The following is a 22,007-nucleotide window of genomic DNA, read 5'->3' as shown; positions in this document are numbered from 1 at the left end:
TCCATCTCCCAGTCCTTCCCTCCCTCCGCTCTCTCACTCCCCCTCCCCCCACCCCTCTCTCTGTCTTTCTCCCCATCCCTCCCTCCCTCCCTCTCTCTTTCTCTCTTAATCTCTCTCTGCCTCTCTCTCTCTCTCAGGCACAGGTGTATGTTGCTCGGCCAGGTTGACCCTGCCCACCTGTGCAGCTCTTAAAAGCCCATCTGCTGTTGGGCAGGAGGCAGTGCCAGCGCTGCCCTGGGGGCCATACCGTGCCCAGCCCCAAAAACAGTGCCAATTCTGCCCCTCTCTCACCACCCTCCGAGTGCCCGAACAGGCTGTCCCTCCTACCCTGGAACTCGCAGTGTCTCCCTCATTGCCCATCATCCTATGCCCCCCCCCCCCCCACCCCCCGCCAACCCCCAACCCCAAAGGGGACTGCAAATAAAAATATATGAGGTGACCCTATAGGGCAGGACACAATAAAATTAATGGGTGTACCTTTGAAGGTGGCTCACTTGACTGGCATTGGACCAGGTGTTATTGCCCGTCTCTGTTACCCTCTATCCAGCAACTTTTGAAAGTATTTTGGTCTGTCATCAGACCTGGGCCCGATATCGATTCAAAATACTTTCGTCCTTTAGGGGAAAAAAACGCACCCGCGGAAATCCCGGCAATTTTTTCTACTGACCTAAGTTAATAATTGATGGAAAATGCTCGCACCTCGTTTGTCAGCAGCCTACAGGATTTTCACAGGTGTCTGAATAGAAGTATTCCATGTGACGTTAGCAGAGCTTAGGACCTACGAGTAACAGCTTGTTTTGGCTGCTCTAAATCAAGCCCACTGAAAATGGCAATTGCTTGTCCAAAAATTAGTCGGCCACACTGATTGCTTAAAATATAAATGCTTTTTTCCACTGCTGGGGGTTGGGAAGGCAGAGCAGACCTCTCTCAAAGAAGATGTACGATAGGACAGCCGTAGCCTTGCAAGACAAATGCCTGGTACGATTGGTTCAATAGGAATAACCCAAAGCCCTTCATCACGGATGCAATCAGATGACAGCCTATTTCCAGATGCTAGTCGTTGATAGCTTCTCTAACATCATGGCTAAGGTCTGCAGGCTGTAGTGGGTGACTGCTTCCAGAAGCTGTGCATTTTTTTCTACATTATTACAAGGCCACTGCTGTGGCTTAGTGAGCCCAAACCAGCATTATCATCACCTTATTATCTGCCTCCGTCATTAACCTCCCTAATGCCCCTCTGACACGGACACACGCTGGGAACTGCCCCCAGACAACTCCCTCGGCCCTGTGAACTGCCCCCCCCCCCCCCCCCCCCCCCCGCCACCCCGTGCGGTGAGCAGCTGCCTCTCTGATCAGGATGGATGGGGTCATAGGTTCAAAGGTCATTTCAGCTGTTACACCAACCCTGACCTCAAACGCCACCACATGAGTCGAACTGGAGACGGACCATTCCGGAAACAGAATACAATTCAATCTTTTGTAAATAACCGGACCATTTAGAAAACTGGACAAATGTCATAGCAATGTATCTGGACAATATCTAGCAATATCTGTAAGCAAGAATAATTTGCATATTTGCCCATATATTATGAGGTTTCACAATATATATATATTATGTCGTATATAGATATATTTAAATATAGACCATTTGTGTAAGGGGAAGGGTTCTTACAAAAATGGCCTTGCTTGTTTAATTCCCAGACTTTTCACACATTTATGTTCATTTCAGCCAGGAGAAAGGGAACTATTGCTGCAAAGTACATGCATTCATTTATGTTCAAATGCACAAATATAAAAATATGCATGGATATACGGAATAACCATAATACTAATGCAGTATGCTTGCCTATGCGTGCATGTACTGTGCGCGTATGTGCGTGTGTGAATGTGTGTGTTGCACACAGATAAGGACAGAGGGGGAATCCCTTGGCCCCACCTAACCCTCCCTCTAGCCTTCTCTCTCTCTCTCTCTCCTCCGCATAAACAACCCCGTGATCCTCCATACCACGTAAAACACACTTCTCAGCCTGCGAAGCAGCGCCTTAGCAACAGGCTCCGCCCCAGGTTCTGTAGACCAGTCAGACGCTCACCTCCGCATTATCAACAACGGAAAGTTCTGGCACCTCTGACTGAAGCTGAAACTTTGAATAAGAAAGATCTCTGATTCTTAACTGAACATTCTAATGCTGATGTCACAATCACTACGAGTTCACACTGACTTAGACTTCTGAGAACACATTCCAAAAAACCTAAGGGTTAAGGGGGGCGTGACCCAAGCACACCGCTGTGGCAGTGCGTGTTTCGTACTGAGCCATAACACCAGGACCTCCTGTTACTAACTCCCGTAGTTAAGAAGCAGAGAGGATGGAGAGAACGTAGGCATGAATATCAGGTGATGTCTATAGAATCTGCGACTCAACCTGCTACAGAAACCTGCAGCTCCCCAGCTAAAGTATTCACTGTATTGCCTTGCAAAGGTATCCTGGTAACCCGCACAGAATTCTGGCTTTGTCCCCACCCTGCTAAAGAGAATAAAACTTTGCTGTGTGTGTGTGTGTGCGCGTGTGTGTGTCTGTGAGTGCATGTGAAAATACATGTATGCGTGTATTATGTGCATGTGTTTTAATATGGTGCAGTAAGAATCCATTCCCCACCACATCTCTTTACTTATTCTGCCAAATTCTGTGCCCCCCCCCAACTTTCTGCAAACCCCATGTCCCCCCTGCCTCCCACCCCCTCACCCCGCCCATCACACCCCACAGGTGCAAATCCGCTCAGCGACTGTCGTCATGATTGGTCAAGGTTGCCCCCGACAATGGTGCGCACGCAAAAGGGCTCCTGTGGGAAACGCGCTCCCATCTCTTTGTCTTTCCCTCCCTTTCGCTTGCTCTCACTTTCCTTTCTTTTCTGCCTTTTCACCGTCTCCTTCCTTTCAGTGCTCCCTTCCTTTCTCTGTTTTACATCCCCTGATCTCAGAACCGTTTCATTCCCCTCGACTTTCTTTCTGCCTCGGTACATTTCTCCTGCCTTTCTTTACTGTGCCCCCCCTCCTCTCTGTCTCCCTCTGTCTCTCTCCCCCCGTCTCTCTGTCTCCCCCCCTCTGTCTCTCTTTCTCGCTCTCTCTGTCTGTCTCTGACTCTCTGTCTCTCTCTCAGTCTCTGGCAATATTTACTAACGTCATGCCAATAAAGCATTTTTTGAATTTGAGTTTGAGTCAAAGTGTACACTCTGTCTCTCTCTCTCCCTTTCCATCTCCATCTCCCTCTCTGTCTCCCTCTCCCTCTCAGTCTTTCTCTCTCTGACTCTGTCTCTATCCCCCTGGTGGTGGATCTGTTGGTCTGACTGTGTTCTTCCCGCACTGTGAGAACACTAGCTCTCCGCTACTGTACAGCGTGCTTCACAATCTGCCTCAGACCTGCGCAGCGGCTAGCTGGCGACTCGTGCGCGCAGCACGTCCATGCGACGCACGCCGCATGCTGCATGCCAAAGCGGCCTCGCGCGGTCTGCACAGCAGAGCACAGATCACCCACGATGCAATGCAGTCTGACTGTGGTGCGGTGTTTAATGGACACACCGAGGTGCGTAGAGCCCGTGGGACAGGAAAACGTGCTCAATCACAGTAAACTCAGTTATCGTGGCCTCAGTCTTACCCCCCTCCCTGGTTTTCTGCACGGTCCCTCTGCCAATCTCCTGTCTGTCTGGACACTTATCCCTCTTCTTCTTCCCCCTTTTCCCTCCCTTTCATTCCCTGTAATCCTCTACTTTCCTCACAGTCTCACTTTATCCCCCCTGTTAATCCCTACTTTCTCTATCTCTCTACCTTTCACCCCTTCCTTCTTTCAGTCTGTTTTTTCCAGCCCCCCTTTTTTCTCTTCACACCCTCTCTCCATGTCTCCCTACCCTAATTCGACTTCTCCTCCTCTCACCCAACCTGTATAAGTCTCCCCGACTGTAATTCTCTATTTCCCGAACTGTATCTCTTTCTCCGTCTCTCTGTCTCTCTCTTCCCCCCCCCCCCTCTCTGATGGTCAGAGTGAGTCTGCGCTGTGGCATGCAGGATGACATCATCGGCCAGCCTGTCTGGATAGGGTCTGCAGTCTGTATGAAGGCGTACAGTGCTCTGTGCACCTGCAGGAGGTGTATGCATGTGTGTGTTTGTGTTTGTGGGTGTGTGTGTGTGTGTTTGTGTTTTTGTGTGTGTGTGTGTGTGTGTGCACTGATCGCAGCACATATGGTATGCCTCCTCATAACAGCATCACACACACACACTGCCACTCTCGTGGCGGCCAACATGCGCTAATGCGCTTACAGCAGAGTCAGCAGGGGAGGGAGGAGACAGCTCAGTCACTCCACAATACTGCTATATTACAGTACCGCTACATTATACTGCTACTGCTACATAAATAAGCAGGAGCATGGAGTTAGACAGGCCACAATACACCTGTACCCTGCACACACACACAGAAACACACACACACACGCACACACAGACACAACACAAATGCACACACACAAGCACAGACACAGACACACACACACACGCACACACCTGCAGAACTCGAATTTTTAAGCAAGGGCAGTCCCAGTTGCACGTCAGAAATATTTGAATACACCCCCGCTCCCCACTGCTTTTTTATGAGCTGCACCAAAAAAGAGAGAAGGAACCAAAATCAGCAGAGCAGAGCAGAGTGTAAAAGTGTTCAGTCTGAACACGGACATATCGACTTGGGTAATTATGCACAGCCCAGCACCGGCCTTCACTGCGAATGTGGCATAATGCATGTACCGCACATATGAACAGCGTTCGGTGGGCGTCCTGAGTGCATAACATTCCTCACAGTCCAATATTGATCAAAACGCGCGCGCTCGCAAAGCAGACGCAGCAAATGCATGATGTATTTATGAGCTTGTGTGAAACAGAGACGGGATGCATGCTTTTCACCCCAGTGCGACTGTTACCTGGAACACGAGAATAATCCCCCCCCCCCCCACTAGATGGACATTCCTGAGGACATTTATAAATGTCATTTTTTATTTTAAATTCTGCTGACTAGAATTCCTGCAGAAATTGATTTTGTACTACTTCCCCTCTGCCTTCCCCTCCCCCTGATCCCCGCCCCCCCCCCACCCGCCCCAGAGAAGCCGCAGTAAGGGCGATGTTTCCTACACACCATCCTTTGGGATCATTGTCTTTTGGGCCTTCCTCACTTAAGGGAAGCAGGTGCCGAGCCCAGTGATTTAACTGTGTTTCTTTGTCTTAAATTTACTGCCTCTCCCTCTCTCCATCTCTCTTGCTCTCTCTCTTCCGCTCTCTATCTCTCTTTCCCTCTCGTTCCCGCTCCCCTCTTTCTCCTCACTGTTAAAGTCTGGAGCTGTTGTCTGCTGCCATACAATCGTGGATGAGATTGTCATGGTCATTAAGTTCTTTTGTACGGGGATGAAGGGATGGAAAGAGAGAGAGCGGGAGAGATGGATAACCATGGCTGCAGACACACACTCGTGAATGCGCGTGCGCTCTGTGTGTGAGTCTGCAACTACCGCCTTTCCCCCGGTGCTGAATAAACAAAGTGGAGGGATAGCAGATCTGTGTGTGTGTGTGTGTGTGTGTGTCTGTGCGTGTGTGTGTGTGTGTGTGTCTCACACAGGCACACATACACATAGAGACACACAGATACAATGTGTGCTGATTGTCCTGATCCTACAGGAACCGGGACTCCAAACATACACCAGGATGAATGGCTCTCTTTATGACCGACTGTGCCGTTACTTTACAGGCATTTACAGCAGCATCCTACCTGAAAATCAAAGCCACACCTTTTCAGGTACAAGCCCATTTCCCTAACCACTGTACTTCACATTTCCATAATCATTATTTCTGAAACCCTTCAGTCGGTATCCGTGATAAAATCCTTCCATATACTACATCCCAACACAACCTCCATCACTTGCAATCATTTTATATAAATAATGAAAATTCACCATAATCTGAAGCTAATCTGTCCACAGAAATAAGGATTTTTGGTTCAAGCATGAGGATGTGACTGCAGAGCAGAGTTACTGGCCTTGGTTGCTAGCCAAGGGACTCTTAATTATGTGGCAAGTCGAACATGAGATTAGCAAATTGGGAAAAGTATAAATATTGTTTATTTATAGTTTGTAAATAAGCAAACAGTTTTAATGCTCACGTGTGCATTAATAACAAGAGTTTATCTATATTCAGCATAGTCTGTCGTACTCCGACACTTCAAGTGTTATTAAAATTGAAGTGTTATAAGGAATGGTTCTAGAACAACATTATATGACACAGCAGTTTACGTAAACTCCTTGTTAGTGTCTTCTTTATATTGGACCGTTTGTATTGATTGAAGCTGCATAATGTACTCATGCATGTACAGTAGTGCTCAGCAGGACAAAAAAAAAAGCATCCTTCCCACACCACAGATGCTTTTCCGGGGAAATAATACTCTAACGTATCAATATCTTCTCAAAATGACAGGATCAATGAAAGGTTTCTTGGCATATGCTTAAAAAAACACATATTTAAAAGGTTAAAAGGGTCAAATATTGTCATAAATAATACACGAGGGGGAGTGGAGAAGACAACAACATAAGAGAAGTGTACAGTAATACTGACTAAGACCAACAGAGAGAGAAAGACACACACACACACACACACAAACCAAAACACCAAACACAATGACATAAGATCCCGTTCCAAACCGAACAATATTAACGCCTGTAGTTCCACAAACATAAACCATGCCAGGCAATATTCCATACAGCTTTAGAGGGGAGTGAGGTTTACAGAATATCAGTATGCACCATTCAGTAAAGTACCCTGAAGAAAATGGCCAAGGACTGCACTTATGCAGTTTACTGTACATACTGCTGTCACACTACATAGAGTGCAATGAATATCAGTCCTTATCTCTCATAACTGACTCTCTCACACTCAAAGAGGAGAACCAAAGGCAACAAACCAACACAGTTGTGTATGAACCGCCTGAACATCAACTTAGAACCCTTTAAATTCAAATCATTAGTGTCACAAAAAACCTTGTACCACCAATTTAGAATTAGATAGGTAATAAATGTGTCAATGTTTCATCCCTCTGTGACTAATAACATTTTCCCAGAAAATCAAGCCGATAAAACTTGTATAATGCAATAAAATGAATGAATATAATAGCCTTCTTTATTGAGACACAATGTTTTATTATGACACTGATGAAAAAGAGAAAGGAAGGAGAGGAAGAGGGAGCGAAACGAAGAGGACAAACAGCCAAAGTGTGAAAACAAGTCAAATTCACAAAACAACATTCACAAATTAAACTACATATAATAACCCTGGATTAAATCCACATATGTACTTTAGTTTTTGTGTTTGGATTGGAAAATGTTACACTTTCTTTCACTTATGGGTGAAAGTTTGACCCCACTTGAGTTTACGTGAGTAATGTACAGTAGCACTTTCCAGGCGTGAGACCAGAAGCACCCAGTGCTTAAGGGAGTCCACTGAATGGTCATATTCACCCAGTGATACATAAATCATTAAACCGAGTCAGATTTCCACCCAATACACAAGCTAATACATTCATAAGTAAACCTAGACCGACAAAACTGACTGAGACTGTATGAACTGTTGGCTGAAAAAGAATCAATGGTAACGTGAGAAAAGAAAAAATATGAGTGATTACATGGTAACCTAGGCTAGGCTATTAACCGCAGAGACAAGTATCAACTGGGAGTAGACCTGGGCCAAATACTTTATTTGAAACTATATTCTGAAGATTACTGAATAATCTTAAAAGAAAGATTTGGTTTCATCAGTGTTCAGAATAAAATGCTTCTTTTTTTTTTTTTTGGTTAGTAAAATGTGAAATATTCTGCAGGTAGCACTTTCAAATGAGGCCACTATCTGAAGTGTTAAAAGTCTGAAGTGCAGACAGGGGCCTTGGTCTGACAGGGAAAAGGACAGAGGCGAAGACGAAGGTGTAACGGATGGTGTGAAGGTGTGAATAAGTAACGATGGCACATAAAAAAAACAAGTGAAGAGACAGAGGGAGAGAGAGAGAAAAAGAGAGAGAGATTCTACTCACTCCACAGGTGACAATCTTGGCCGGCATGCTTGCGCGCTCGTGCCCTTCCTTCCTTCCCTCCCTCTCTCTCTCTCTCCAGGGTCTGTTGTTTTCCCCCGAGAAGCGGACTTCTCCTGCCTTTCCCCCCGGAGTGTGTGCTCAGACTGCGCACAGAGGCCCGTCCCCCCAAAACACACGCTCGCACGCACGCAGAGACACACTCTGGGGCGAGCAGTGCGTGTGTGTGTGTGTGTGAGTGTGTGAGTGGTTTGAGGGGTGCAGGGAGGGGCCCGAGGGGGGGGGGTTATCTTTCAAGGAATGCAGACTCTATCGAGAGACCCCACATTGCAAGGGGGACTCCGATAACACTTGCTTCTCTCCCTCCCTGTCTCTCTCTCTCTCAGACTCTCTCTTGCTACTTTACTTCTGTTTTGGCCCCTCCCCCTTTTTTCACCCCAAACTCCCTTTTTACCCTTTTCTTTCTGATTTTTTTTCTTTCTCTCATTCTGTCTCTCCTCCTTCCCCTGGGTGTCACCCCCCCCCTCCCTCTCCCTCTCTCCCTCTTTCTCTGACGCTTGTAATTTTTTGACAGGCACACAATCATTTTTGTGAAACAAATTTTCCAAATACCGGAGCTGTTTTTCAATGAAAAAAAGTGTATTCTAAGTGGGCCTGCTGCAGTCTGTGGAGTGACTTACAGTGACAAAGCACCCAGCGGGGGGGCCATTTAAAGACCGTAGCCCGGCCACAATGAGGCAGACAACGAAGGGGGGGTGGGGGGGCGGGAGGAGGAGGAGAGAGGGGCCAATGTCTCAGAAGGTCCTGCCTGCTTTAATAAAGCGTCCGTCACTCGCTCCCTGAAAAGAGGCTCTTTTCTCCATGTGGTAAATGCTGGGAAAAGCGCATCACTGCCAAAACCACGAAGAGAGATAAATACTACAGCAAGGGGGGCGAGGGGGGGCACGACCAACCTGACAGGGACTAAGAAAAATGCACGCGGCCTAGGGCCCCTGGGCTGTGTCATGGGGGGGGGGAACTACCAAAATAAAAATTTGGTACTCAGTCCACCCTTCAGCAGCCCAGTTTGTTTACACATAAGTTCTTGCGGTTTTTCTGTGCAAACCGCACGAGATGCCCAGCTTCACCAATTAATGGAGCGTCACAAAATGAGGCCCCTCTCACCCACTCATTGTACAGATAAGAGGTAAACAGCACTCTCCCTTTGGTGGTAAAATAGATGGAATTCTATTAATAAGCTTGATTAACACAATTTACGGCAGTCCGTTTTGGCATGCGCACAGACGCACAAACAGAATATCTGCATATGCACAGCCAGCAGAGCGGAAGGCTGCTTTTACTGTTACAGGGGCTGGACCAGGCCTAAACCTGTGTAGAGTGGGGGAAACAAAGGCTTTGCTTATGACATCACAGGCGGGACAGCGTCACCAAGGCAACGCGCAAGCCGGTGAACTCTTCCCTGCGTCTGCCGGTCACTCGCGGAAAGTTCCGGACCAGGTGAGCGCTGGTTCCCCCCCCCCCCCGCCCCCCGCCCCCCCCACAGAGGAGGAAGCGATGCAGCCCTGGGGTGCAGGAGCCACTTCAGGCTGGCTCTGGGGTGTCAGCGCTGATTTACCGAATTCCCCGTCCCGTGTGGCCGCTCCCGGGACCCTCCACCCTGCCCCGCTCGTTGGCGGGACAAAGCCCGTCCCCGCGCCTCTCTGTGGAGGGCCGCTCACCACTTGTTCTGCTTTGTGATTTTATGGGCTGTTTCTGTACCAGGCCTTTTCAAGCAGGGTTTGAAAAGACAGGAATGAAATTGCGCACATTCACACATTCAAACAGACATTCATTCTCTCTTTCATTCTCTCTCTCTCTCTCACACATGCGCGCACACACATACACACACACACACACACACAGGCATTAACCTGGATACAATCAACACTTGTCCTCAACTTTGGCTTACAAATAAATGCAAGTATTTCATTGTATTATTATTTTTTTTCCAAGCTATTACTGTTCCTGGCAAGAAAGGAAGACTTGCTTTTATTTTCCAAGTCAAAGTCAAGGACAAATGCTGATTTGATCCAGGTGATTTCTTTGGCAGGTAATGGTTAATTCTCCCCAGAAAGCAGAAGACCCCCCCCCCCCGTGGTGCCTCTGTGTGACATTTTTGGGTGCTGGGGAGGGAGGTTTTCTTGTTTTCAGACTTCCACACTGCGTGTCTGAGCTCTGTCGCTGTGAATCGGTCATGGTCCATCCACCAGCAGGTGCAGTCAGGGTCTGTTACTGTCATTGCACGCGTACGCGTACACACACACACACACACACACACACACACTCACACACACTCTCACACACACACACACACACGCACGCACACAAACACTCAGACATGCACGCACCCACACACACACACTCAGACACACACATGCACGCGCATGCACGCACACACCATGATTTAAAGCGTCCTTTGTTAAAGAACCACTAGTGAATTACTCCCAGGTGTAGGAGGGACATGTTATGCCGCACGGTAATAAAACAATTAGGGAAATTAAGACCTGTGGGTAATCTGAAAGGATACAGTCCCACTAGGACCCTCCAGGAATGTGACACTTTTGTTCATTAGGGGCACCCAGGGTGGAAACAGTACTTAATGTGGGACAAGACTGGCAACGTCTGCCCCCTAGTGGGCATTTGGGGCATCATGCAGGCTGCAGCACCAGCATTCATACAAATTTGCTATGACAGGGGGCTGCATTGCCCGCTAGACAGCCAATCTTTCACATAGAGAGAGAGAGAGAGAGAAAGGGGAGGGGCTGATTTGGCAGAACTGTCCCCGCTTTTGTAAGCAAGTTCCTTAAATGAACTGTATTAATTCCTTGGGTGCTATGGGCCTTAAAGTGATACAGAAAATGTGCGCTCACACACACACACACACACACACAAATAAACACAATGATCACAGCACCTTGCAAGACGAGTGAAAAAAGACAGATAAGGGAGGAAGGATGAGAGGAGAGCTGGTCGGGAAAGTCGGCGGAAGGGAAAGGCAATTGAGCGGGATGATGGCGGCCATTTTTCAGACGCAGGGCCAGAAGGCATTTATCAAGGGATCAGCAACGCCGGCCGGCTGGCTCTAGAGACACAGAGAGGTAAAGGAGTCCGTGTCCTTCTACTGGCCTTTCTCTCTCTCTCTCTCTCTCTCTCTCTCTCACACATTCCTAGAGTACTGCAGCTACACCGGGCCAGGTGTGAAACTGGACAAGACTAGATCGAACCAGGCGAAACTGGATTTGACTGGTCTGAACAGCACCAGAATGAACATCAGTAGGGGTGAACCCCTTTTCAACACTTCTCTGAGGGCTATATTTGAGTACGAAAAGTGCTATATAAGTGCAGGTTCCATTACTATTATTATTATTACAGAATGCAGTTCAGTTTTTTTCATTCATGAATTGAATTTTAATGTCCTGAATTGACAAGGATCCCTCTCCTCAACCCTGATGGACAATACTGTATTGAACGTGAGTGAGTCGGGCCAAGCTGTGCTGTGTTGAGAGATGGGCTGAAGTGGGCTGAAGCTGGCTGAAGTGAGCTGAAGTTGGCCAAAGCAGGGCTCCGCAGCAGTGCCGTGTGTAACTCTGCCCATGAAAACGTGGCAGATTTGGCAGGGAACTGTAACACATTGGGGGGGGTGGGGGGGGGGGGGGGGGCGAACCATAAAGCCGTAGCAGGCTGAGAGAGCGGCAGCTCAGAGGGATGAAATACGTGGACAGAGTCCGAGCTGCCGGCCCGTAACTCAATCACCCGGGTAATAAGCAGACAGTCCGAGTGGACCCAGCTCCATTCAGCTGTAATATACTGCACTTAAACTCACCGTTTCACTGGGAACAGCTCAATAGGGATGGAAGCACCCTGCACGTTTTATACATCAAGGCCCATCGGCTAATCGAGACTCATCTAGTGGCGACAGCACACATTATAACTGCAATAAGCTTCAAATATAAAATATGCTTTTTTCTCTCCAATTGTGTATCTTTGTCCTGCGTGTTCATCCATATTACATTTATGTTTCCTCTTATTTCTATACATTTTATACAAATATAAAGTGCCTGTTAACACTGATTTTCACCTCACTGATGTAATTCCTTCACCCCCCCCCCCCCCCACAGGTCAAGTGGATGCCATTTTAGCAAGAATGAAAGGATGAACAAGACAAACAGTTGAAAACTCAAAGAAATAAAGTGAAGAAAGGATGGAGAGAATGAAAGACTGAAAGAATGTGAGAAGGGGCAGAGGTTTAGAAAAACTGAGTGAATGAAGAGGGGCAATTAAAGGAGGGGTTGAGAAAGTAAGGCGGATGGAGAGAATAAAAGAAACAAATAAAGAAAGTTTATCTGAGAGGTGGAGATAAAGAGAAGGAGAGATGTGGAATGACAGAAGGTGAAGAGAGAGAGTGCGTCTGGGCACCACTGCAGAAGGGCGAGAATAAACACTTCCTTGGGGGGTGGGGAGGGGGGGGGGGTTGTGGGTCGGGCATTTGTTGACAGTGACACTGACTTAGTTTACTGGCCAATGCTCAATGCTGAGTCAGTGTCCTCCCCCTCCTCCCCCAGGATCACAGCTTAGCGGCAATCTACAGGAGAGAAATGCCAATTCACTCTGTCTGTCAACAAGTCCCTCACCCATAAACACACACATACCCATCAATACAGGGCTCACTGTCAGTCAAATACACTCACCTACATTCACCCCTGTGTGCACGCACACACAAACACAGACACACACAGCAGGAATCTGTTAAACACACGCGTGCACCTACACACACACAGGAGCATGTACACACATTCACATATATCTATATGGAGCCAAGGGGTATCTATGTTGTAAGGCTGTCGAAACTCTAATAGCCAATACATCTATATGAAAATTCATTATTTCATTTATTCAAGATTGGGGAAAAAAACATTTTAGGAAGGAGTAAGTAGCTCTTGAAACCGTGTAGATATCTGAAAAAAAACTTCAGTTGCTAAGCCTTAAATGAGAATATCTGTATCATGGCCAGTGCCAATTACAACTGCGCTAGCAATCTGATGTTTTGAGATCTCATTCACTGATTCATGCCCCTCCAAACCCTCATCAACTTCGCTTACTTATTCATAAGGTTATTCATTCATTGCATTCAATCTCCCGCTACAAGTCCGCAGCCAACACTAGCTGGCACTGCAGTCATCTCTCTCTCTTCGTCTCTCCCCAGCTCTCTCTCTCCCTCTGCCCAGCTCTCTCTCTCTTTCGCTCTCCCCCCTTACCCCTCCCCATCTCTCTCTCTCTCTCTCTGCTCGCCTTAGGGTCGAGGTGGTGTATTACTAGCTTGTGGGGAACATGGAGGGCCTGCTGCATACGTGGGGTACAGGGGGTGCTCTGTGTACGGTGAATGATGGTGGTGCTTTATTGCTTGCGTTTTTTATCCCCCTTCTCTCCGACCGCATTAAAAACTCCCATCAGCCCCATCGATAACTCTGCTGCTGAAAATATTAGTGATTATGAAAGCTGCTCCACTCTATCCAACACAAGGGCAGTGGGACTGTAAATCTACCACCATTAAATGAAATTAAACACCCTTCCGTCTGTCTCCATCTCCCTCTGTCCCTCACCCTCATGATCACACTCATCACACACACACACCACACAAACTCCCACATGCACACCCATACAAACACACACACCACACAAACTCGCATATGCACATACGTACACAGACACACACACATATACCACACCACAAAAACAAACACGCACATACAGACACACACACACAGACACAAACACACACCAAACCACACCACACATGCACGCACACACACAACACACAAAAACACAAACGCACACACGACACACACACCACGAAAAAAAAAACGTACATACACAAACACACATACATCAAACTGAAAACACACACCACGTACACGAACACATACAACTTTGTCCATAAACTGTATACAGCAACAACATATTTTAAAAAAAAAGACAGAAACGCACTCTCAAACTAATGTAAATGCGACTGCAACATCCAGGAAAGCTCACTCTAATTCCTGGAGAACAGCGCCAGGGGGAATAACATTCCGGTTGAGCTGGAAACGGTTTAGCGCTCAGCTTGATGGATGGAACATCAGAGCAGAGCTTTTGGACCTCAGCCGGTTCGGCGCCATGTTCATACTTTCATCCAGAACATGGGAAGGGCCCTCCCTTAAACTTCACTTGTGTGGTAAACACGGAGAGTTGTGAACTCTCAGGAAAACATGGTCTGTCTCCACAGGGGAACCCTTTGTAGTTAGATGCGTAACCTGTGAAAGCACCCAGACTGAACCATTTTGCCTGACAAAGAACCCCTGAACTAGACAGAGTTCCTCCGTGGAGACACAGAGAAACCTTTTGGAACTCTTTCTTCTGAGAGAGCGTGGGTGGGGACAGCCAATCAGATTGCAGTCCTGAGAGGATGCCCAGACTGCTTTGAGGAGCTCATTCCACCAGCAGATAAGACTTGAGGTGAGGTATGACTCATGAAAAGTTCTGCCTTCCCACTGCTGGAGATTACAATTTGATGCGTTTTCTGAAAATTCATTTAAGGGGCGTGACCTTGGTCAGTACCATGAAAATGGATGTTCTGTACTGCAATATATCACCGGAGATATATTGTTACCAACCGGAACCATCTGTAGTTAAGAAACTGAGAGGGTGGGAGGAAGGGAACCGCCTATATATAACATAAATAATATATATGATATATAATGTATAATGTGTGGAGGAACGGTCCATAAGGTGAGTCTGTGGAGACGGTAGCCACGGCAACACTGCAGGGGTTTGTCTGGTTGATGCTTATACTGCATTGGCAGCGGTCCAGAGTGTGTGATTGGATTTTATCAACGGATCCATCACCGCTCTGCGTCTCGAGCCCCCGCAGACCAGCTTTCCCTCCTCCTTCACTGCCAGCTGCCAATGGGACTGGGGGGTTGTGAGAGGTACCCATTTTAAATCTTCCGGCACCTCCACCCCCCCCCCCCCCCCCACCTCATTCTCTGCTCCTCTGCATGCAAAAAGTACAGTTCAGACAGCAGACGAGACAAGAGCGAGTTCTCATTAAATAAATATCAGAATGTTACTGAGTACAGACTACCCAGTCCACATCAAAATGTCCTTTTAAAAAATTTAAGTTGTTTGGGTACCGAGCGGCTGTTTGAGTGGACGCCTCTCTTCTCTAACATCAGCACTGAGAGATTTGAAGTTTGATTTCAGAGGCCACGGCAGCTGTCAGCACACATTTTGAAACTCAGCAGTTCACGCCGAACAAAATTTCTCGCTGAACCTTTCTAATTGGCCGTGACATGGACAGGACATCTGCCACAGTTACTACCTGATAAATTAAATAGTATAACCGCCAACTCATCTCCTCCTTTTGTCTCTCTCCACTGGGAGAGCACTACAGTGTAGTATGTAATGCTAATTAGGGGATTGTGAGGCATGATCTTTCGTCTCAAATACAGTATCAACTGCTATACCATCTTAGTAAAATGTTACAGATATTTTTCCACTGTATTAGCTTGGAGTCATTTTTGTCACTGTTTTATTCTTAAAGAATAACAATGAGGAGGCTGTTAATGGCAAATATGGTCATATGACAGCTAGTCAGGAATTAAAATATTTATTCAAATACTCTTCAAAATAATTCCATTGACCTGGCTCAGAATATAGTAAATACAAATTTAGTGGATGTCTGACAACTGCTTTGGAATTTAGATGTTGCTACGCTAGCAGTTAACCTGCTAAGAGGCAATCTGGTAACCTAGCAGTTAGTCTGCTATCTCACAAACTAACAAATTTCTCTTTTAATCAAATGCAAAGTACTAAGAAAAGGACTACGGTTCTAAAGATCCGGTATTGAAAGGGCAAAAAAAGTCATTGTTTCCTCTGTGAATGCATCAAATGCCAAAATCCCAGACCTTCACATTTAATTAGGCTCAAATTTTCTTCATAGAAACTTGCAGTTTGCCCACTGAGAGCCTAAGCAGTACACTGCTTTACAAGATGAAGATGCCATTTTACCATGAAGCGCCCTCTGGCAGCAAACCTGTGCCTAATGAGTATGACCTGGATCAAATGCATAAATGGAATTCTTTAACCTCGTAGAAGATGATAAAATCGAAAACAGGAGAGATTTATGTGCTTGGAATCCACTGTTGTTTTCTTTTTTTTGGTGTTTTTTCTCTTTTTTTGCAGTGTGATGTGTTTTTAAAAGTGGGCCGAGGGTGGGCCCCTGAGGCACTCCGGAGGTTGTTGGGCTGATGAGTAAATGTGTGAAATGCAAGGCCCCAGCCCATGATGGGAGTGTCAGCTAATCAAAGACCCCCCTAGACACCCCCCCCACCCCACCCCACCTGTGGACCTTCTTATCCCCTCCCCCCAGGGTGCGTGAGGATATGACAGCAACGCAATGTCCAATTGAAACAGAGGGAAGCCCTATTGAGGCACGCCCCTCCAGCATACCACTACCTTTGGCATGGAGAAGGGGACGTGGTGTAGAGACCCTGGGGGGGATTAACAAACAAACAGCTGTGCATGTACACATGTACACACACACACACACACACACACAATTGTGTAAATACAGATGTATACACACAAATGAACATATAAATGTGAGCACGCAGATACACACTCGCAACAGACAAAACAAAGAGGAACATATACATCTACAAAGCACATGTACCAACACGCACGCACACACCAGACAAAACAGAGAGAAACATATATATACATACATATACAAAACACGTGAGTACACATAGACACACATACACACAGCACAATTTCAAAGTCATTTCAAAATCCCCACAAAGAAAAACAGATGTGTAGCACCAGCTTTTGACAGTTCATGCATTTGTTACGTGTTAATATTCATGCTTAGTTCCACAACATGCTGAATTTCTCCCAGAAAGTACGAGAGAATTCCGAATTATGGAACGACCATGTCCACAAATACAGTGTTGTGACTCAGAAAAGAACGAATTCAAGGTATTTACACCCGTGGAGTTTTACTGTGCCTGACTGCACAGTAAGCACAGACCACACATACAGATACACCACGGTAAAAGTTAAATACAAATATATATATGTATGACGTATATCAAGCGACACAAGAGACACAAGAAAGCTCCGGACCGACGTGGTCCGTACCCACAGTACCTGACTAACACCAGCCAGCACACAGCACGACACTGACAACTACACTCTCAGATAATAAAAAAACCGGTGCTACAGCACGTATAAACCACAGAATAAAGGACAGGGGAAAGAGAGAGAGATAGCGAAAGAGCAAGATAAAAAAAACAACAACAACAACAACACCACCACCACCACCACCATCACCACCAACAACAGCAGCAGCAGCAGCACAGCTTTTAGAGACAGATACAGGACGGTTAATATAGATACAGAGATACAGAGGTTAGATAGATATATATAAATATGAATATATATACATATACGGATATTTACTGTTTCATCAAAGTGCCATATTCCACGGCTCTCCAGCTGCTCTGAGCTCACACTACTGTCCTGATCGATTAGCCAGCGATGCACCACATGGGCCTGAAGAGGACACACGACATGGGAGACAGAGGCCTATTAATGCGCGCGCCACATCACAGCAAACACACAGAGACAGTACAGGAGAGAGGGAGGGAGAGAGAGAGGGAGAGAGGAGGATGGGAAAGGTGGTGGGAGGGAGGGAGGGAAAGAGGGAGAGATAAGAAGAGAGGGAGGGAGAGAGGGGCACAGGGGGAGGAGGGAGAAACTAAGAATGAGGGAGATAGGGAAACAGGGAGGGAAGGATAGAGGGAAGGAAAGAGGGAGTGAAAGAGAAAGAGGCTAAAAGGGAGAGAGATAAAAGATGTTATGAAAAGAGGGAGGTAGGAAAAGATGGTAGAGGGGGGGAAAAAAGGAGAAAGAGAGCAACTTTTCGTTATGCCTTGATCCCCTAAATGGCTGCTCTCTCACTCATGCAGTCTAGCACGCACGCACGCACACACACACGCACAGAGGTAACAGGGCAGGTTATTAGGAAACACCCTCTGAACACACAGGGCACTGATAGGGGTGCAATGACACAACAGCAAACAAAGCTAGCCAGCACTCATCCAAAGAACACTTCCCCCAAAAAGCTCTGAGCCAATGGGTGTGTATCATCTTTGGAAAAATGCTGTCCAGTCATTCTGTGTACCAGACTCACAGATGCTTCCGTGGGGAGGAGTGGAAGATTATGGGTTTTCTGCACATCAGACGGGCAACAGCAAACACGTCAAAGGTTTGACCCACAGATAACTTGAGTCATCATGAGTCAAAACAGGGTCAAACAAGCGTGATTTAACCGTACCATCTTCAATGATGCACAGAACACGACTCCTTTCTGACCCTCTTAAGGGCAAATATTAATATTTATTATACATAAAATAGTAGTGATGCTACAATTTTCATGTGAATCCAAAGAAATACTTGTGTCCCTTTCCAATGAGAGTGAGTGAACATGCAACCTGTGAGACCGGTTCATTGTGCGTCCGCTAGTTCAGCTCTTGTTTTAGGAATAGATTTGGGGGGATGGGGGTGGATTCAGGAGAACACACCAAAGGTTTGACTGGGCACTGGGAAATGGTTTCTGTGACAACCGTACCCCGCAGGGCGATGAGAAATGGCTAAACGCTAACAGAAACGGATCGGTTGATGAGCACTGTCGGCCAATGATAACGCAAAGCCTGGACCTTCCCAGAGGGTGACCTCCCCACGGATTCGCTCACGGCTACAGGGAGGACGCGCCCTCTTCCTGTCCCACTGCTTACTCCGACAGTAACGGGGTCCCTCGGGGGGCGGCAGGGGGACAGAAGAGGGCACTTTATTATCTCTACGGCTGCACTTTTGCCCTGTTCCTGTCAGCGGCAGAGACTCATCACTCCTGCTCCTGTGCCCGCACCCTCCTGACAAGGATAAGTACAGAGATGACATCATCAGCATGAAGGTGAACCCAAAATTTAAAAAAAATAATAATAATAATCAGCCTTCAGGTTGAAAACGTTATTGATCTGGTCCGACATATTATAAAAAAAACAAGTGTAAAATAATCAGGTACCTCAGTTCTTTTCTTCAACCCTCCCCCTCCCCCTCCTCTTTCCTCTATCTGTTGTTCAGGTTCCTGCCCTGTCAGCACCCAAAATATGATAATGCAGCTTTCTGCTTTGAGCTCACAGTGGGGACACTTTCAAAACCTGTCACATGATGTAGGACTGCAGAGGAGCCCGTTTTAAACCAGAATATTCCTGTGGAATTCTACAGGAAACACGTTCTTCTGTACAGGGACACTTACCTGTCCGATTAAGCTCAGTAAGTCAAGTATACAAAAAAAAAATTAATAAATAAAAAATAAAAAAAACACAGTTGATCAATTCAGGACATGACAATCAGAGTTCTTTCAGGAACATTTGATTAAACTGTAGTCCTTACCCAGGGGCAGCAACAACAAACACGGCAACAAGCGTGGCCACAACAAGAACAGAGACTCACAGAAAATTTAAACGAAACCAAACGAACGACAGGAGAAACCGAAGAACAAAAACAAACAAGCATAAAACAAACAACCAATAAAGAACACCCAGTGGTTTGGTCAGGAACCCGCGAGTAACACCCCGAATCGGCAGCGACACGCCCCAAAACGTCAGAATAAACGGTGACCGGAGGAGACGGTGTCTGAGATGAGGGACGGGCTCACGCCTCTGGCGTGCCAGTGCTCACCGCAGCACAGAGATTACCGCAGTGCGTGTCAGATTATGGGTATAAACGGTTTAGTGCGCGGGCCGTGGTAACAGGAGGCAGAAGGGAAAGATGATAAAATGGGGGGCGGGTGGGGTTGGGGGGGGGGGGGGCTGTGTTAAGGGGAGGTGCAGTTGAACAGTACAGTTCATTGACTCTAAACTTTAAACTTTGGGGCGGGCCGAGGAGGAGACGTGGTGGACACCGAGGGGACTTCATTAGACAAGGACCATTAAGGAATGAAAATCGAGGACCACGGAAAGGAGACCAAATATCTTCTCCTTTGCAACCTGGAAAGCGACACATAGTAACACCAAACTTGCTGTTGGCTTTCCGCGAGTATCCGTTTTGTCATGAAGAAGTGGTCCAGAAATGATTTGAATGGAATCGCAGAACACTTGCCATTGCACTGTGTTGCTGTTTATTAATATACATTATTAATATTCAAGTCAGAATTATTTTCATACACTCTTGGACTGAATATTCACCTTTATAAACACTGTTTTGAGTAAATTTCCTGCTCCATCTGGTTCCTCTTAACCCCAATAATGTAGTCCACCATTGTCAATGTCTTAATAATACTTAATTAGTCATCTATTAACTCTAAAGTACAGGCTGCAGTGAGTTATGCCTCTTGACCCCTACATGCTACACTATTCATAAGCTACATAAAAATGATAGAATCCTGGAATCAAGGAGTGAAATATGAATACGTAAAAGATATGTAAGAGGCAACAGGTAAACTGTGCAGGAATAAGCTGGATAAAAAGTTCAGACAACCACCCGACACATAGCGATGCATTCATATTGAGGTTTAAAATCACCATTTGCAACCAATACGTGTTAAATAAAAGATTGCTCTTTGAGTGGTGCTTTGGCAACATTATAAGCTCTTGAGCTAAAAGCTAAATGGTTTATGCCAGTGGTATTCACTGAAGAGCTCATTGGTCAACACTCAGATGACAGTTTGAAGCAGTTGATGATACAGTAATATCAGCCTGCCTGGTTTCTTGGGCCTGAAGCCGTTGCCAATTTAAAGGCGAAAGCAAAAACCCGTCACACCCTGCGCCTCTCTGGGAGAGAATACTGCCGGTTTGGAGGCCTGGCTGACAAAAAAGCTAATAAGTTTATAAGGAAATAGTGAGATCCTTTGGGAATCTAAGACTTAGTGCTTCAATTTCTCTGCTATACTGTAGCTCAGAGGCAAATATAGCAATAACTTCTTCTCAGCATTTCTCTTGGAAAAAAACTGAAAAAACAAAAACAACCCTAAATGCAGATCTGTTGTTGTGAAGCATTACCAGCATTTTCTCTGGGGTAATTCTCTCTTTAGAACGCATTCACTCTCTTTAATGCCATCTAGATATTGCTGAAAATCTTGGGTCCATTCACAGTCTAAGCACAATGCCTTTTGTCCTTGTAAATTTGGGGGAATTTAGACTAGCATTCCAGATACAAAACTATGCATCTATATAAAAACTGGGATGAATGTCTTAATAGATAAAACAATGCACTTAAAACAATGCATGATAGCAAAGAAGTCCAGATACAGCGAAGCAAAAAGAGAAGACGACAGAGCTCGTTCAAGAACTAGAGTAAACCTTGGAATTGCTCTTCCTCAATGACATCAGCTGAAGCTCACAAAGGGGATTAAAAGTGGACAAATACTTTTTACAGCGCTGTACACAAAATGGTCATGACTGTGACAACTTAAAAGGATAGTAAAAAAATAAGAAGGGGGGATGATGAAAAACGACAATGGATAAAGTGTGGAAGGACAAGCCCTGCAGAAGGAGACTGAAAGAGAAGGTGAGAGAAAGAGTGAATGAGCAGAACAGAGAGAGAGAGAGAGAAAGAGGGGGAGGAAACGGTACTGCAGATTGCGGATGGATAAATAATGCATGAGGGGAAGGGAGAGGAGGCTGCCAGCTCGGAGCAGACTCTCTGTCAGCATCTACCGCGGGAGTGGCACCCGGCGAACAGGTGGGGGGGGGGGACAGGTGAGAGGGCCGGGGGCAGCTGCAGTCACCTCCAGCGCAGCCAGCCGCTCGCCGCAAAGGCACAGCGTCAGGA

The 22,007-nt window shown here is 46.4% G+C and overlaps 1 protein-coding gene across 16 annotated transcripts in view; it reads right to left on the bottom strand.

The window, feature by feature from the left end:
* Positions 1-22,007, bottom strand: part of LOC118206197 (ankyrin-1-like) — a 123,135-nt gene that overhangs the window by 59,777 nt on the left and 41,351 nt on the right. For 13 of the 16 annotated variants that reach the window (XM_035378525.1, XM_035378531.1, XM_035378530.1 and 10 more), the window contains exon 2: positions 17,634-17,726. The exons of 2 other annotated variants lie outside the window; for them this stretch is intronic. In XM_035378525.1, the coding sequence (XP_035234416.1) occupies positions 17,634-17,726 (93 nt within the window). Of the gene's footprint in view, positions 1-8,099; positions 8,324-17,633; positions 17,727-22,007 lie in introns of those variants that run through there. One more of the 16 variants, XM_035378535.1, reaches the window with a different exon arrangement.

The sequence above is a fragment of the Anguilla anguilla genome, chromosome 10 (assembly GCF_013347855.1).
Source record: "Anguilla anguilla isolate fAngAng1 chromosome 10, fAngAng1.pri, whole genome shotgun sequence".
NCBI classification, from domain to species: domain Eukaryota; kingdom Metazoa; phylum Chordata; class Actinopteri; order Anguilliformes; family Anguillidae; genus Anguilla; species Anguilla anguilla.
Note: the sequence above shows the minus strand (reverse complement) of the source record. Positions and strands in the feature narration are given on the sequence as shown.